An 18,757-nucleotide genomic window follows, 5' to 3' on the forward strand; every position below is an offset into this window, starting at 1 on the left:
ACCCACCTCTGACGAACTGTCAAAAGCAGATGTCATTGGATCTGTTTTTCAGAAAAACGAGGCAAAAAGGTGAATTAATATTTTTATTATTTGCTTTATTCTTTTTTTACCATATATACCTCTTGTTTTAAGTTTGCAGTGTGGTAATACAATGTTAATTTGTTTCATGTTTTGATGCCACTTTTTGATTTGTTAATAAATGTATATCTATACGGGGCTTGGTACGGATTAGCAAGATTACATTCAAAATGTGCTTCTACTTTAAGTGTTCAGGTTAAAAAACTACTCCCGGAATGAATTTGATTTGTAAGAATTGGTACCACTGTGTATTTTAATATCTGTGGGCAAGGTCAAACTAAATGGAATCAATTTCCTCATAACATAGGGACACCGTCCACTTTGGGAATTGATAAATGTCAAATATTTTTTTAATACATTTCCTTTTATATATAAAAAAAGAACATCAAACGCTTTTCTTAATAGAAAGGGAATGACTTAGATGTATTCTTGTTATCAAGTAGTTTAATTCACACTTCAGTTTATAAAGACTGGACAAATTTCAACATATTTGAGATGGGTCCCACCAGGCTGCACGTGCCCAAGAATGTACCATTTACTAAATTGTTTGAATTAGTTATCCGACTCTATTAACCAAACACAACCTAAATTCACCCAACAATTTACAAGAGAGCCGACATCTTCATACGGGGCAGATTTGATATCATTAACAATTTAGCCAAGCGTACTCCATTGAATGCGGCCAAATTAGTGTCGGAGTCTGCAAAGCCTTCTCTGAAATCCTCCAGCCTTCTCTCGGCCCACGTCTCCCCGCATCATTGTGTGCCGGCTCCTACCATGGGCGTGCCAATGAAGCCCAACATGAGCTTCACAATCTCAGAGACAAGCTAATGATGTCAAAACTGAGAGTTTCTCACCAACAATGCCTGCAGTCCTCTGTCAAAGTCCTGTTATCAACAGAACTAGACAATGGCTGCGTCCCATTCTTCGCACTTTCACTCGCTATGTGCCCTAGTCACTCGGTTTGCGCGGTCACGTGAAAATGGGGTGTGTCCCGATACTCTCAAGACCGAGGCAGAAGTGCCCTCAAACCATGTCGTAACCACTTCAAGACCGAGGGGGCTCTCGACCTCACTTGGCGGCGAAGTGACTACCCAGAAGGCTTTGCGAATTCTCAATATCAACAAACATGCCCGAAAAGGAACCGCACAAATGTAAGTAGTTTTCCACAACCACGCATGTATTTGCAACAAAATGTATTGAGATATCTTAGTTAGACGTAAATGCAATAGAAAATCGTATTTTCGCGTTAAAACACGAACATTGCAAAATCGCTACTTTACGAAGTGCACTAATCTACCAAGGGAGCTGGCAAAAAAAAATCTTCACGCTACAAACTGTAAAGTAGGATAACTGCAGAAAATCACGGTTCAGCCCATCCCTGTTTTTATCTTAAACGAGTCGTGCTTTTACATTTACATGGCCAGTCGCTAAAGGAGCATAGTCAGAATACCGTTCTGGACATAGCGCTTGTTTACTGCACACAATTTCGGGTGTCGTGTTTTATTTACAATATGATTCTTTCATGTGAGATCAGAATGCATTAGTTTTCATCATGCATTATGAGTAATGTCTCCGAATTTCTCGTGGAAATACAGTTGAAACAAACTACTATCACATAATCCACTGCCTTCTCTGTAAACACATATTAAGTAAACTAATTACCTTCTCAAAATGTTGTCCAAATGTGGAGACAACTCTAAAGCATATGTGATGCTGGCCAATAGAAGGTTCATACAGCCATAAGAATAACATGTCATTTTTTTGTATCTATTCACTATCAAATAATTATCCAGAACACATCCTATAATTTCCTGTCTCATATCAACTTGTTGAGCATCCTATACACAGTTGTTTTTGTACAATACATCAGCATTAAGTAATTCTTGTTTTTTCCACCCAACCTAAAGGCCACTGTAGAACGTCCCGTGGAAGAGCTGGTCACCATCACAGCTACCACGCCATCCACACCACCGGGCACGTCGTTGGCACCTTCTAATCGGGCGCCAAACCCCAAATCACCCAGAAAAAAAAGGAAGCACGATACACTCCTTGACTTTTTGAAAGCGGAGTCTGCCGGAGCGAGGAAAAGGCTCGAAGAAACTGTGGCCAAAACTGAGCGGTTCCCGTCCTTTTTGGGAAGCTCGTTGACAAATTTCCAGAACAGTGACATCTCTGCAATGTTTCCCTTTGTTTTATAAAAGGATTTTTTTTTTTATTATTATTAAGAACTCAATGAAGTTCCAGTTTGTGTTTCCAGCTTTATGGAAGTATTGGTATATTTTTGTTAAAATTTGTGACACATTATTTATTTACTATTATGTATTTTGGCCCAATGTGAGTTTGTTTTTCTGAAAGTAAACTATTATTTAAGCTGGAGTGATTTGTAGTTGTTTTCTGTCCAACAGTCACATAGTTCACACACAGTATCTCACATCATTATGAAATAAACCACCAAGGTGTTACTCAAAATGAAGATGTTTATTGAATAGTAATGCAGAAAAGCACATAATGCAAATGTGGGTCTGACTTCCAGAGCCTAAAATATGGCTTTTGGGCAATTTATTCCATATTAACTGTGGACAATTCTTTGTACGGTGGACCTGGGAACCCTGAAGACCCGTGACACCACACGGTAGGACAGAGCGTGGACCAGCCAGTACACGTAGATCAAGACCTCCAGCCATGGCCCTGTTCCCTCTTTAGCAGCTCCTGCAGGGCCCACATAACCTTCTTGCTCAACCTTAAGTCCTGAATGAGTTCTGACTCCACATCCAACCATAAGCACAGGATGGGAACATTCCTGTCCAACCTGTCCACGCTTATGGGACAGCCACTCTGGAACACAATAGATAACAAATCAATTTAGACATAAATGTGGGCATAGAAAAGAAAAAGACCGCTTTAACTGTGATGTAAGCATCATGAAAAAATGTTGAAATTACCTTTTTATATTCAATGACAACTCTTTTGAATTAAATTCCTTATGAACTAAGGTTTTTGGGTCGTACAGGGAAGTTTGGTGACGATATTATGCCAGCTAAAGGGTCAGGTGGACTGTTCTTGTGTTTGTTTACGTTTCGTCATGTCACAGATTCAAGACCCCTACAATATGTCATAAAATGGCATTAAGATACTAATAAGTAGATTGCCATTTATGTCTACACAAACTAGGGTATTATGTGAACGTGCATTGTATGTTAACTCTTACTGTATATGACCGAACGGGTCATTTTTTTTAATGAGTGTACGTACCTTGTAAAGATGAATCAGCACTACATAGCGCCGAAGCTGTCTTCAGTATAGCACATTTCTCCTCCGTTGATTGGAGACACGGAAAAGGGGGGTTTTGGGGTTTTTAAGGGTTATTGATCTATCTTCGTTATTCATTATCCATTATCCGTTATCGGTCAGTTCATAATACGCTACAAAGCCTAGGAGCCGGGACACTTACTCTCAGCCAAAAGGCCAAGCTAAGGTCCTAGCCCTAAAGCCTTGCTGCGATCATTGCGAATGCACCGTTCCCGGAGGTACTGCAATACCGGGCCGATGCGTGGAGTGGACAGAGCAAGCTCATATTCCATCTCCGAAATGCAAAAATCAAAGATAGTGACTTCATAGAAAGTACACAAAAGGCCAAGGGCATAAAGTACTCAAGGCGAAAGATTTATTCGAAATGAAGAGAACACGGAAAAGATGAAGAGCTTTCAGGCAATCGGTAATAACACAGCAGTAGCGGGCATTTTTAACGTTGCACGAACTCTCCAACTGACACACTACAGGTTGAGACTCGGGTTGTTTACATGTGACGTAGACCAATACGTCACTGAGGTCTACAGCCAATTAATATTACCGCCATCTCCTGGACAGGGGTGGAACCTTGCAAGTCTTGTCCAAACCATCTCCACTTTGCACTCCACCGGCGGAGGGCACTCCTCTATCGAGGGACCTCACTGGAGGGTCCTCAGGGCCGAGTGAGAGAAATGGGATTGGGCCAATATCCTTCATTCAGAACAGCGTTATCAGTCATTGAACTAAAGTTTACTGTGAAAATCTTCATTGCACTCCATAGATGGTAGTGTGCCCGCTTTGAGACTGGGAGGTCGCTGGTTCGCGCCTCGACCGAGACATATCTAATTGGTATAATGGCGGCGCCCTCTGGCTGCGGCTGCATCGACTCGCTACAACGGGTCAGGTGTATCGACATTTCGTTCTGTGTACATTGTTACAAAGAATGACAATACAAAAGAAATTATTATTATTATTAATTATTATTATTATTTATTATTAATTATTTTTATTATTATTATTTTTATTATTATTAATAATGTAACCTGTATACAAACGTACAAAATCGTTCACTTGATAAGTTATATAAATACAGACCATTTATCATGTATTTATAATCAAGTGCTCACAAGCAATAGGCACGAAGTAGCCTTTAGTCCTTTTAAGTAGTCAACGTATCTGCTACGAAATCAATAACCGCCAAGTCAATTGTATCTAGTACCTAAACAAGTGACAGTATCAACTTTCGTAAAATTCTACGTGCAGAGATCAAAAGATCACTAATATCAATGGAGAAGGGGAAACCTTTAGAGTAAATGTGGGTGGCCCTTAAAAGAGCCTTTCTGGGATTTCATATGGAAGTTACTTGGCCTTGCTGGCTTTCTCGGTCTTCTTGGGCAGAAGCACAGCCTGGATGTTGGGCAACACACCGCCCTGGGCAATGGTCACACCGCCCAGAAGCTTGTTCAATTCTTCGTCGTTACGGACAGCCAACTGAAGATGGCGAGGGATGATCCTGGTTTTCTTGTTGTCGCGAGCTGCGTTTCCGGCCAACTCCAAAATCTCAGCGGTCAGATATTCGAGCACTGCCGCTAAGTAGACGGGAGCTCCAGCACCGACGCGCTGAGCGTAGTTGCCCTTGCGTAGGAGCCTGTGTACACGGCCGACTGGAAACTGAAGCCCAGCACGGGATGAGCGAGTCTTGGCCTTTGCTCTGGCCTTGCCTCCGGTTTTTCCACGTCCAGACATTGTGACAGGTTGCGAGATAATTCTAAGCGAAAAAATTCCACAATGTTATGTGCTCGTGTAACGTGTTATTTATACATAATGCTGCTGCGGCGTGATTGGCCAACATGTGCGACGAAACAGTTGTCGAATCAGCAACGAGCTATTGTTATCGTGTGAGAGTGACGTAGAAATCTGCCTTGGTGTGTGGTGTTTATCCAAGAATCCTTTTTTAATGGATCATGAAATGATTTGCATTTATATAGCGCTTTTCAAGTAAACGAAGATTTTCCAAAGCGCTTTACAATGTGCTCCACATTTACCCATTCACCCACACTCACACACCAATAGCGGCCGTGCAGCCATGCAAGGCGCCAACCTGCTTATTGGGGTTCAGGGTCTTACCCAAGGACACTTCGACATGTAACACGGAGGAGCCGGGATTCGAACTGCGATCTCTTGATCCCAAGACGATCATCAAATTATATCATATTACCAATCCGTTCATACACTAACAGAAAGATCTGATTGACTAAGCCAGGGGTGGGCTGCATGCAGTTTCTGAATTTGGTGCCACACTTGTCCATAACATTGAAATTTACTTGCCTTTTATTAAAGTATTCATTGATACAACCGTTTTGCACTGATTATCCTCACTCGGCTCGCATGAGTTTTGTATTCATTTTATTTATGTTTCACGTATAACAAAAATCACGTTTGAGCTACCACTATTGTATCTAGAGTTTGTCAATACATTATATATTCAATGCTTTAAAAAGGGGATGTATATATTGTTTCACATTCCAAAACCAAATTGATAGAATGGTGTGTTTTTGCACAAATAATTAATGTTCATTACTGCATATACCACTGCTATTCTACAATGAAAGGACTATTTTTTCACATATTTTGCATTATTGTAATGTGTACAATGGAAAAAAAATAGCTGCGAAAAAATAAGAAATTTGATAGGCCTACATTATACTTTTCAAAGATAGATTAATGGACATGAGAATATATGTTCATACAAATGATAAAATCGATATAGTTTCTATTTGCCCACTCGCGGACTAAGCAAACAATTAAAAATAAAACAAAAAGGATTCAGACAATAAATATTTTGTAGATGTTGACGTCCAAAAATTGTTTCCATATTCAAAAAGACAACACGTTGATGGCCATTTACCTAAATAAAATAGATAAATCATGTAAAAAAAAAAATCCTGACTGCTTAAATGGCATACAAATACAATGCTCAAATTTATAAACAATGACAATCAACAATAAATACAAATTAATTTTACTATAATACATTATAAATTAAATTTTTACACTGCATATTTTAGTCAAATAGGCCTCTAAAAGAATATGTTATTATGCTGTGCTGCTGAGCGGTTGCGGTATGCGGTGTGCTTGTGTTGCCATATAAGGAGTGATTGAGTGCGAAAGCATGACTGGAATGTTACAGGAACACCCAGATGAGATAAAGAGGCGCCAGATCACCCAACAAGGCTCAACGGCTGCATACCACAGAAAGGAGGAGTCGCCACGCCATCCTGCAGAACAAAGAAAGCCAATCATAAGAAAGCTAAAGTTAACTGCAGCATATACATAGCCAATGATTTTATGCCAGGTTGTTGTCTTTCCATATTTAGCCATATTATTTGCATATTGTGTAATCTAAAACCGCCCTGGCCAACTCGGAAGAGAGAGTTCGTCTGCTGAGGTGACAGAGACGCACAGGGTTGTATTGAGAGGGACCCGAGATCCAGGTGTTTGTATTAGATTTGTTTGTAAAGGAATAAATCCACTCGTGTGTGAAAATGCCGGCTTCCTAAGACCTCTCAATTGCAGAACGAGCGCGCGTAATTGTTGGATGAATGGCGGGTAAGGTTACCGTAATTTGGAGTCAGATAAGTAACTTTTGTTTGTTTTGATAATAGACGAAAATTACCCAACAATTCTTTGGTGACCCCGACGTGATGCATGAGAGGTAAAGAAGTTTGGAACTTCGAGAAAACCACAGAGTCTGGGACTCAGGGTCTGGGACCCTAATCCACACCAGGTGACGACCTGAAAAAGGAAAATCCTGCATCCTACCTGTTTTCCTCTGGGTACCCACAACTGAAAGGTAAGCAGAATACCTGTTACTATATGTCTAAATTCTGCATATTGGAGAAGAGTATAAATTAAAAGAGGAAAACGGTGAGGAAGGGATTGCAGTAAATCTGGGATTTACGTGTGGATTATAGTAGGGTGTAAAATCTGGGATTTACCTACTAGAATAGTTTGGAACTATTCGTGGTTTTGATACGGTTTAAAATCTGGGATTTACGTATCGGTGTGAGAGTCGTGTGAGTGTGAGTGTGAAAGAGGTCTAAATTGTTCTGTATAAGAGTGATTGGGACACGCACGGGTGGATTGGAGAATGGCAGAAGGAAAGGAGTGTGATAAGGATCTCGGGTCCGGTGGCACAGACGAACAGGCTGACGTGTGGTCAGAGATTAATGGTCATTACTCGAAGTTGGAAACGCAATTGATAAGCGGGATTCAGAGTAAGAAAATTAAGAAGGAGAAAGAACGGAGTCGGAAGTTGTTTTTGAAGTTGAGAAAGGATGAATTGTTCCGCGGAAACCCGGGAACATGGGATATGTCGAAGCTGGCGAAACGATTACAGAAAAAGGAAATTAGAATGTTGGCTTGTATTCAGGAAATGAAGGGAGATAATGACCAGGGCGGATGGCGACACCGTAAGAAAGTTGAAAAGAAAGTGAAAGAGTTGGAAGAGGATCGACGGGGCATTCATCAGTTGGCAGTTATAGCGACAGCATTGGCGGTGATCGCTGAGGAAGAAAGTGAGAAGGGTGAAAGTAAAGAAAAAGCAGAGAAAAGTAAGTTAGAAAATGAGACGAGGAGTGGAGGGGGCATCTATCCACAGCTGCCCGCTCCTCACCAGTATGTTGTTGAGCCCCCGCCGTACCCGACCGCGCCAATTATGGCTCCGGTGGTTACACTGGGTGGCAGAATGGTGTTAGATGTGGAAGGAGAGGATACACACATGGCCCCTGCGTCGATTCAGTTAATCGAACAAGCAGTAAATATTGAAAGGAGGAGGCTGAGAGGAGAGCAGCAGGGAGTAACAGAGTCACCCGCGCACACGCCAGGGGCGGCGCGAGGAGGAAATGAGGGCACACCCAGCACAGGGGGCAGGCGAAATTTAGAGTTGTTAAAGAAGGAGGAGTCACGAAAGTTGTTTGAAGGAGAGAGAGTGCAGAGTGAGGAAAGAGAGATGTTAGAGGAGGTGATGGCGGAAACGCGGAAGCAAAAGCAGGCTACGCCCAGTAATAGGGGGGGCCGCGACGAAGCGAAGGAAAGTGATGATGATGATGAAGAGTTGATGAGAGAGCAGAAACAGATGCTCAGGGCTCTGAGCAGAGGGGAAGTATCTGATAATGAGGAAGTGAGTGTAGGAGGATACCAGACACGCAGTAAAAGGAAGATGATGGCACAACAGGAGCGCCCGCAGACAATGGCGCCCCTTGTGGTGACACATGCAGGTCGACAGTATGAGCCATTAGTGCTCCGGGATGTGGCTGCGTTGGTGGAGAAGTTGCCTCCCTTACACAAGGGGGCCCGAGCCTGGATTACTAAATTTTTGGCAGCCATGTCAGGACAGGGAGTAGCATTGGGGGATTTACGACAAGCTATTTTGGGATCATGCTCCCTTGTTCAACTACAAAGCCTTGAGGGGGCAGCAGGCACCCGCCAGTTGGGGAGAGAGACGCCCCTGGCTGAAGTGTCAGAGGCTCTCTTTCGGGAATTAAAAGCAGCTTTCCCCTCCCCAGTGGATGCGGTGCCAACAATTTTTAATCTTGGCAAAGATGTGACACCTGAACAGCATTATGCTCAGGCATTGGAAATTTGGATTGATACAACAGGTAAACATCCAGGTAGTACTCCTGAGGCTGAGATGATGTTCAGGACGGCGATGTTGAATGGCCTCCCAAATGAGGTACAGACGATTTTGAGAGTTGATCCAGATATTTTGGTTTGTCCAGAGCCGAGATTTAAGAGGCATTTGATACACCATTGCCGCATATATATGGAAAAAGCTAATAAAGATCAGAAGGAGACTGATGCTCTGGCGACTAGCTTGGTCAAGCTGCAGTTGGCAAAGTTGCATGGTGAGGCAAAACAGGAAAAGGCAAAACAAAAACAGATGTTTCAAGCTCCAGCGGGGGCTGGACGAGGCCGGGGCCAGGGGTTCCGAGGTGGATACAGAGGGCGTGGGCGTGGCGCCCCCCCAGGTCAGGGGAGGAACAGATTTTCCCCTGGGCCGTGTTTCAACTGTGGATCTCCAGATCACTGGGCACGTGATTGCCATGGAAACCCACCTCCACCAGGGGCGGTGCAGCAGAACCAACCAGCGGGGCCCCCACCCCAAGGGGGACCACGACAGCCCCGCCCATGGCCCCAACCGAATCCACAGGGTCAGTACTACCAGGCTGATCCGTGGTATGGCCAGGACGAATAGGGGGGCCTGGGAAGCTCGGGAAGCACTGGCCAGGCAGAGCCAATGCTTCAGTTGACAGTGGCGGATACTCCAGTCCAGATGTTGGTGGACACGGGAGCGACACATTCATCAATTAATATGCCACTGCCAAGCTCAGCGTTGTCAAGACGAGTCACAACGTTGGTCGGCTTCTCGGGACGTCCTCAGACTCTGCTTTTCACTCGACCGTTGAAAACTGAAATTACGAACACTGGACAGAAACTCTATCATTCATATGTCCACGCAGTGGACACTCCCATTAACTTGATGGGAAGAGACATGTTGTCAGCACTGAGAGCACAAATTTTGTGTGGAGACAAGGGACTCACTGTGACATTTCCGGATGGCAAAACTTTGGAATGTTCCCAGCCAGTTACAACCAGGGGTCAGTGGTTGATGGCGCCACTCCCCACGGTGCCAGAGACGGCACGGATTTACTGGGCCAAGCTGAGTCCTGAAACCCCATTTGGGGGAGGCGTTTACTCCACTTACCTTTTGTGGAAACCCTGGATCCAGGCCCTGGCACCATACCATTCCCCGGTGGACCCGTTGCATTGCACTCTATATTATGATAGAAATTCGGATGATGTGTATAGAGATGCGTTTGAAGACATTGAGGGAGATGATTGGACATTGAGAGCACCATGCATCTTTGTGGGCCCCGAAGGGGTGGCAGCATATGTTCAGTTGTCGCCTGAGCAGGAGCAGTGGTACAAAATGAGCGATGAGGGTTTGCCTCACGTGTCATTGGCTGTGTCGCCAGGCCATGAGCCCCGCCAATTGGGTCCCATGGTGAAGCGGCTGACACAACAAAGTGATTGGATGTTAACTGAGATTCCAGATGTGTGGCATTCAGCCACGACGAAAAGTTGGAGGATAATGGCTAGGATGGTGGATGAATCAGAATTGGAACTGGTCTTTCTGGACCGTCATCATGGACGAGAACAGACTGACCATGAGTCAGCACAGGCAATGCTGGATCAAATGCCACAGACCTTGTGGTCACAGGGTCCATTTGATGTGGGATTTTGCCACACAGTGGAACCAATTCAATTGGAAGTTGATTGTTCCATTCCGGTGCGCCGTCCTCAATATCGCTGGCCGAAGGAAGCAGACAAAGGTATGGAGGATACAGTGGCGGGACTCTGGGATGCGGGGGTGTTGGAAACTTCGGCGTCCACTTGGAACACACCTCTGAGGCCGGTCCAGAAGGCTGATGGGGTGACGTGGAGGATGGCCCACGATTTACGGCCAGTAAATGATATCACAATAACTCCAGTTTTGCCGGTTCCTGACCCCCACCGCATTTTGTCCTCACTGGATCCTCAGAAACAGTGGTACACGGTGATTGACTTGGCCAACGCCTATTTCTGTCTACCACTGGCTGAAAATATAAGACATGTGTTTGCATTCACATATAAAGGGGTGAAATTGCAATACAAACGACTCCCACAAGGGTTTAAAAATTCACCAGGAATTTTTAATCAAGTATTGAGGGATTTGCTGTTTTTATGTGAATTACCTCAGGGCTCGGTCCTCCTACAGTATGTGGATGATCTTCTCATTGCAGCAGAGACATCCCACCAGTGTGTGGAAGCCACACGTGCAGTGCTGTTGAAGCTTGCAGACCTGGGCTTCAAAGTCTCGAGGAAGAAGTTACAATGCTGCCGAAAGTCGGTGGTGTTCTTGGGACGTGTGATTACACCTGCCGGTTTGGCAATGTCCCCAGATCACCGTAGCTCCATTCTGCGACATCCACGTCCGGAAACAGTACAGGAAATGTTGTCATTTTTGGGACTGTGTGGTTATAGTCGAGCCTATATCCCATGCTATGTGGATAAAACAGCAGGCTTGCGGGCCCTGGTCAAACAACAGGGGGTCCGCAATTTGAAGGCTACACTGCAGTGGACCCCAGAGGACGACGCGCAGTTTGTAAAATTGATTCAGGAATTGGCATCGGCAGCATCCTTGGCCACTCCGGATTATACTAAGGTATTTCATCTGGATGTGGCCACCAATGAAAAGACAGTAAACGCGGCATTGTATCAAAAGCAGGGTGTCAACAGGGCAGTTTTGATGTATTGCAGTGTGCCCTTAGATGGAATTGAACAAAAGCAGGCGGATTGTGTGAGATATGCTGCCGGATTGGCGAAGGTCCTACAGAAAACGGCACATGTGGTTATGGGATATCCAGTTCAGGTGCTAACTGACCATGCAGTGTCGGCTTTTGTGGCCTCTGCAGCATTCACATTGACGCCGTTGAGACAAACACGGATGATGAAAACGTTAACAGCTCCGAATGTTACGTATGTGTATGATGGTGTTAACATGGCAAATCACCTACTTGAGGGCGCACATGAGTGTGCATTGAAAGTGCAGAAAGACCAGAAGGTCCGTGGGGACCTATATGCGGAACCATTGGAAGGTGGTCGAGTGATGTTTACAGATGGGTGCTGTTGGCGTGCAAAGGATGGAACACTCCATGCTGCGGCGGCGGTGGTGGAGTGGAAGGATGGTGCTTTTGTGCCAGTGAAAGCCCAACGGTTGACAACAAAACCTTCTGCTCAAGCGGCGGAAGTATTAGCCTTGGTGTTGGCCTTGGAATTGTGTCCTCAGCAGCAAGTGACTGTGTACACTGATTCGGCATATGCTGCGTCAGCAGCTCTAATTGACCTTAAAGGTTGGCTACACAATGGTTGGCTGACAGCAAAAGGCAAGGAAATTGCTCATAAAACCTTGATGGAGCGATTGTATGAAGCAATCAAGGGCCCTCACGAATTGGCAATTGTGAAGGTCCCGGGACACTCAAAAGCCAACACCATGGTTGCAAAAGGTAATGAGAGGGCTGACGCCCTTGCCAAGGAAGTGGCTGGGTACAGTCCACAGGGGGAGATGATGCTAGCATCTTCCGCTGTGGTGTGGGATGGCGAACCTCCTGATCTCCCAGTGGACCCCGAGGTGGCACTGGATGAGATCATGGAGGCTCAAGGTAAGTCGTCGCCCGAACAAAAATCTGTGTGGATTGCGTCAAAAGCAGTTAGGAGGTCGGATGGTCTCTGGGTGGGACCCAGGGGCCAGCCGGTTCTCCCGGAAGGACAACTCATGACCTCAGTGTTGTCTGAGGCCCATACTGTAGCACATGTGGGGCCTCAGGCAATGCTTCCCAAACTCCGACAATGGTGGCATCCAAAGTTACAGGAGGTGGTTTGGCAGTTTGTGGCGGCCTGTAACCTATGTCAAACTTTTAATGCCAGGCCAACATTAAAACCTAAACCTGGAGCATTTTCTCCTGTGGCTTGGCCTGGTGCTGAAATTGTCATTGACTTCACAGATATGAATGAGAGAGTAAATGGTAAGCGCTTCCTTTTGGTCATCGTTGACTCATATTCACGTTGGCCAGAGGCTTATCCGTGTGCCAAGGAAGATACCACGTCAGTGATCAAAGCTCTAGTGAATCATTACATCCCGACACATGGCTTTCCTGCATTGATCAGGTCAGACAATGGGACTCATTTTAACAATAAAGCAATGGCCAAAGTTGAGGCCCTTTTGGGGCTGAAACATCGCTTTGGGTGTGTTTATCACCCCCAAAGCCAAGGCAAAGTGGAAAGATTCAACAGGACTTTAAAAGAGAAATTGGCGAAAATCATGGCTCAAACCAAAATGACGTGGTTGCAAGCTTTGCCCTTGGCACTTTTAGTTGTTCGCCAAACTGTTCACAAAATGACGGGTTTTGCTCCGTTTGAATTATTGACTGGTCGCCTCATGCCTGGTCCCGCCTCCACTCTGGTGCCTCCAGCCGACCTACCGACACCGGATTTGTCACATGCAGCATATTGGAAGTATCTTCATTCACTTGTTTCCAGTGTGTCTGCACAGGTCGCTGAAAAGGCGGTTGCAGAGACGTCTTCATCTTCGCCTTCTTTGGACTCGGACATCACGCCATACGTCTACCTCCGGGTGCTCTCCCGGAAGTGGACTGAACCGCGCTGGAAGGGACCGTTCAAGGTTCTGGCTAGAACCTCACACGCCGCGCAATTGGACTCGAAAGGACAAAAGTGGTATCATTACTCGCAATTGCGGCCTGCGCCTGATTTTGTGCCTAATGATGGTTAGTTTGAAAGTTGCCTGCCCGGACGGGCAGGTCAAGAGAGGGAAGGTAAAGGTGGTTCGAAGTGAAAAACCTACTAAGGGTGACCAACAGGGACGCAAATGTCCTTTTTCTTTTCTTTTTATTATGATATGCTTGCTATGTGTGCTTTTTGTCTGTACGCTGATGGCCTTGGATAATGTGATACAGGATGAACGAGATGATGGAGTGGTGCTGGAGAGAGTGGTGGAGTATCATTCCTGTAATGGAACGGTGTGGTATGAAGCAGAGCAAGATGGTGGTAAAACGCTGACACAGACACAACAATTGCTGCTAAATCTGAAATGTAAACAACCAATGCAGGTGAGCACTTGGGTGAGAATCTTTAATTGGACACAACAATGGCGAGATTTGCTTGAAAAATTGGAAAATTACCAACCAAATTATCATGATTGGCCTGTGGCACTTTCATTGAAACCCAGAGTTAAACGACAGACGAAACAAGAAAACTATTGGGACTCTTTTGAGAAGGGATATCAACCATGGATAGTAAAATGGGCATATAATAATTCATTGCGAGTGACAGTGGCCCCAAATACAACTACCCAAGTGAATGTGCCAATAAAGGCATTAAGAGGGTTTCACGAGTCATGGTATTCATCTGCAGCGGTTGCATTATATGAGGTAACAGGTGATATGTATCCTAATTATTGGTGGTATATGACAGGACATGTGATAATGTGGGGTTGGGATGCATTAATTACGACTCAGGATGGTGATTATTGGACTCCCCCACAAAGTGAAGTGTTGGGTAATTTTCGTCTATTATCAAAACAAACAAAAGTTACTTATCTGACTCCAAATTACGGTAACCTTACCCGCCATTCATCCAACAATTACGCGCGCTCGTTCTGCAATTGAGAGGTCTTAGGAAGCCGGCATTTTCACACACGAGTGGATTTATTCCTTTACAAACAAATCTAATACAAACACCTGGATCTCGGGTCCCTCTCAATACAACCCTGTGCGTCTCTGTCACCTCAGCAGACGAACTCTCTCTTCCGAGTTGGCCAGGGCGGTTTTAGATTACACAATATGCAAATAATATGGCTAAATATGGAAAGACAACAACCTGGCATAAAATCATTGGCTATGTATATGCTGCAGTTAACTTTAGCTTTCTTATGATTGGCTTTCTTTGTTCTGCAGGATGGCGTGGCGACTCCTCCTTTCTGTGGTATGCAGCCGTTGAGCCTTGTTGGGTGATCTGGCGCCTCTTTATCTCATCTGGGTGTTCCTGTAACATTCCAGTCATGCTTTCGCACTCAATCACTCCTTATATGGCAACACAAGCACACCGCATACCGCAACCGCTCAGCAGCACAGCATAATAACATATTCTTTTATTCCCTCTCATGACCTCAGACTACTGAGGTCATCACCTACACCACGTTCTTACAGCTCCGATGCTCGGAGAGGGACAGCACCACCGTCATCCTGTGGCTCTTTTTGTGGGATCAGCATGTACTGCCCTCCTTTTGGCAGTGGGCCCAGCGTGCGTTCGATGGTCCTTACAGTCAGGGATCTGATACAAGGTATACAACAACATCCGCACAACACCATAATAGCCGTAAAAACTGCAAGCGAAATCAAAATGGAAGCAATCAAACTCTTATACTTTCCAAACACATTCAACCAATCAGAATACCAACTTGAGTCGACTCCTGAATGCTCCTTCATTTTATTACTCAATGTACGCAGTCCCTCCAATGCCTTGGTCAGGCGGCCATCAGGAGAGGTGTTGTTGGGAATCAGAGTGCAACACTGATCCCCAAAAATGCCACACACCCCTCCTCTCTCAGCCAAAACCATATCTAACCCTATTCTATTTTGGAACGCCATCAATGATGTCGCAGCTAGTTGCTCATGCACTGCTTGGAGTGCGGAAGTAGTAAAGTTTGCCAATCGCTGGACATTATAGTGGATATAATTAATTCTATCCACGTTCTTATTTACCGTTACAAACAGGAAGATACTCTCCCATCCTGCTGCCACCTGGTCAACCAATTTATACTCATCCGGGACCCCTCTAGGAACGCCAATCGCATCTATGTACGTAGGGTCACCGGCACTAAGCCATTCTTGCATATCCCTTTTCCTCCTTGGGAGGAAGGGGACTCTTCCCCATTGTACACTATCTTTCCAATTCATCTTGGTGAGGTCTACCGCTGTCACGCTAACTGGCATGATCAACGTGACCAAGGCACACCTACCTGAGGCATTGGTGGGCAATCTGTCGTACAACACTTTCGTTCCACACCACAGCCAAACATCAGCTCGAGCAAGCGGGGTACCTGCTGGCAGAGACACATTATCGCCGCACCATGACTCTTGGATCTGGCCAATGCCAGTCCCTGTTCCATTTAACTTTAAACATATAAAATTTTGCCTAGCCACTTGAGTGCTAAAGATGGGTTTTCCTTTTTCCATCCCTGTTACAGGAAAGACCTGATCCAGTTGGGTGCAGTCCCCCTGGAGCGTTTTATTATAGAGCACCCCAATTATGCAGGACTTTGGAATCGTCGTGGCTGCCATGATTTTCAGGGTGGGGCGTGCCCCGAGGCATACCAGACAATTCTCCTTTGTGGCATTCGCCGCCTGTTCAGCCATCAATAGCCAATTATTTGTAACCATGGAAACACCTGTGTGGATCAGGAACCAATCATCCACAGTAGACATTGTTTTAGCTCTTGTCCCCGTCATATGGGTGTAATTGCTTAGCAGCGGTCGATCCCCTTTTTCCATAGTCCGATTTTCACAGATTATTATCGGGAAATATGGGTCTTTTCCCGACGAATATGCCCACAAAAGAAATCCCCAACATGATGTGTTCACAATCATCACATCCTGATTAGGGAGGGCAATAGGTCTATCCCCCATTGCCACCGTTATTTTCAACACTTCACCTTCTTTAGCCAAAGTCACTGCCTTATGATAATATCTGCTAACTTCACTTTGTGGGGGAGTCCAATAATCACCATCCTGAGTCGTAATTAATGCATCCCAACCCCACATTATCACATGTCCTGTCATATACCACCAATAATTAGGATACATATCACCTGTTACCTCATATAATGCAACCGCTGCAGATGAATACCATGACTCGTGAAACCCTCTTAATGCCTTTATTGGCACATTCACTTGGGTAGTTGTATTTGGGGCCACTGTCACTCGCAATGAATTATTATATGCCCATTTTACTATCCATGGTTGATATCCCTTCTCAAAAGAGTCCCAATAGTTTTCTTGTTTCGTCTGTCGTTTAACTCTGGGTTTCAATGAAAGTGCCACAGGCCAATCATGATAATTTGGTTGGTAATTTTCCAATTTTTCAAGCAAATCTCGCCATTGTTGTGTCCAATTAAAGATTCTCACCCAAGTGCTCACCTGCATTGGTTGTTTACATTTCAGATTTAGCAGCAATTGTTGTGTCTGTGTCCGCGTTTTACCACCATCTTGCTCTGCTTCATACCACACCGTTCCATTACAGGAATGATACTCCACCACTCTCTCCAGCACCACTCCATCATCTCGTTCATCCTGTATCACATTATCCACGGCCATCAGCGTACAGACAAAAAGCACACATAGCAAGCATATCATAATAAAAAGAAAAGAAAAAGGACATTTGCGTCCCTGTTGGTCACCCTTAGTAGGTTTTTCACTTCGAACCACCTTTACCTTCCCTCTCTTGACCTGCCCGTCCGGGCAGGCAACTTTCAAACTAACCATCATTAGGCACAAAATCAGGCGCAGGCCGCAATTGCGAGTAATGATACCACTTTTGTCCTTTCGAGTCCAATTGCGCGGCGTGTGAGGTTCTAGCCAGAACCTTGAACGGTCCCTTCCAGCGCGGTTCAGTCCACTTCCGGGAGAGCACCCGGAGGTAGACGTATGGCGTGATGTCCGAGTCCAAAGAAGGCGAAGATGAAGACGTCTCTGCAACCGCCTTTTCAGCGACCTGTACAGACACACTGGAAACAAGTGAATGAAGATACTTCCAATATGCTGCATGTGACAAATCCGGTGTCGGTAGGTCGGCTGGAGGCACCAGAGTGGAGGCGGGACCAGGCATGAGGCGACCAGTCAATAATTCAAACGGAGCAAAACCCGTCATTTTGTGAACAGTTTGGCGAACAACTAAAAGTGCCAAGGGCAAAGCTTGCAACCACGTCATTTTGGTTTGAGCCATGATTTTCGCCAATTTCTCTTTTAAAGTCCTGTTGAATCTTTCCACTTTGCCTTGGCTTTGGGGGTGATAAACACACCCAAAGCGATGTTTCAGCCCCAAAAGGGCCTCAACTTTGGCCATTGCTTTATTGTTAAAATGAGTCCCATTGTCTGACCTGATCAATGCAGGAAAGCCATGTGTCGGGATGTAATGATTCACTAGAGCTTTGATCACTGACGTGGTATCTTCCTTGGCACACGGATAAGCCTCTGGCCAACGTGAATATGAGTCAACGATGACCAAAAGGAAGCGCTTACCATTTACTCTCTCATTCATATCTGTGAAGTCAATGACAATTTCAGCACCAGGCCAAGCCACAGGAGAAAATGCTCCAGGTTTAGGTTTTAATGTTGGCCTGGCATTAAAAGTTTGACATAGGTTACAGGCCGCCACAAACTGCCAAACCACCTCCTGTAACTTTGGATGCCACCATTGTCGGAGTTTGGGAAGCATTGCCTGAGGCCCCACATGTGCTACAGTATGGGCCTCAGACAACACTGAGGTCATGAGTTGTCCTTCCGGGAGAACCGGCTGGCCCCTGGGTCCCACCCAGAGACCATCCGACCTCCTAACTGCTTTTGACGCAATCCACACAGATTTTTGTTCGGGCGACGACTTACCTTGAGCCTCCATGATCTCATCCAGTGCCACCTCGGGGTCCACTGGGAGATCAGGAGGTTCGCCATCCCACACCACAGCGGAAGATGCTAGCATCATCTCCCCCTGTGGA

The 18,757-nt window shown here is 45.3% G+C and overlaps 1 protein-coding gene, 2 long non-coding RNA genes and 1 pseudogene across 3 annotated transcripts; 1 reads left to right on the plus strand and 3 right to left on the minus strand.

The window, feature by feature from the left end:
* The first annotated feature begins 1,006 nt into the window (after positions 1-1,006).
* LOC148350763 (uncharacterized) lies at positions 1,007-2,457 on the plus strand. Its single transcript, XR_015853043.1, has 2 exons — positions 1,007-1,232; positions 1,989-2,457. It is a non-coding gene; the product is annotated as an uncharacterized LOC148350763 (long non-coding RNA).
* An 83-nt stretch (positions 2,458-2,540) lies between these two features.
* On the minus strand, positions 2,541-3,420 carry LOC148350764 (uncharacterized). Its single transcript, XR_015853044.1, has 2 exons — positions 3,334-3,420; positions 2,541-2,916 (listed from the first exon to the last, which is right to left on the minus strand). It is a non-coding gene; the product is annotated as an uncharacterized LOC148350764 (long non-coding RNA).
* Positions 3,421-3,586: 166 nt separating this feature from the next.
* LOC148350765 (U2 spliceosomal RNA) lies at positions 3,587-3,703 on the minus strand (annotated as a pseudogene).
* A 28-nt stretch (positions 3,704-3,731) lies between these two features.
* LOC148350766 (histone H2A) lies at positions 3,732-5,170 on the minus strand. Its single transcript, XM_088356083.1, has one exon. The coding sequence runs from the start codon at positions 5,113-5,115 to the stop codon at positions 4,729-4,731; it is 387 nt and encodes a 128-aa protein (XP_088212209.1). The 5' UTR covers positions 5,116-5,170; the 3' UTR covers positions 3,732-4,728.
* Between the last annotated feature and the right edge of the window lie 13,587 nt (positions 5,171-18,757).

This window comes from Urocampus carinirostris, chromosome 16, assembly GCF_059441175.1.
Source record: "Urocampus carinirostris isolate Australia breed hairy pipefish chromosome 16, RoL_Ucar_1.0, whole genome shotgun sequence".
NCBI lineage: Eukaryota > Metazoa > Chordata > Actinopteri > Syngnathiformes > Syngnathidae > Urocampus > Urocampus carinirostris.

Coding starts and splice junctions, on each gene's coding strand:
- LOC148350766 (XM_088356083.1), bottom strand. CDS start 5,115: ATGTCTGGACGTGGAAAAACCGGAGGCAAGGCCAGAGCAAAGGCCAAG.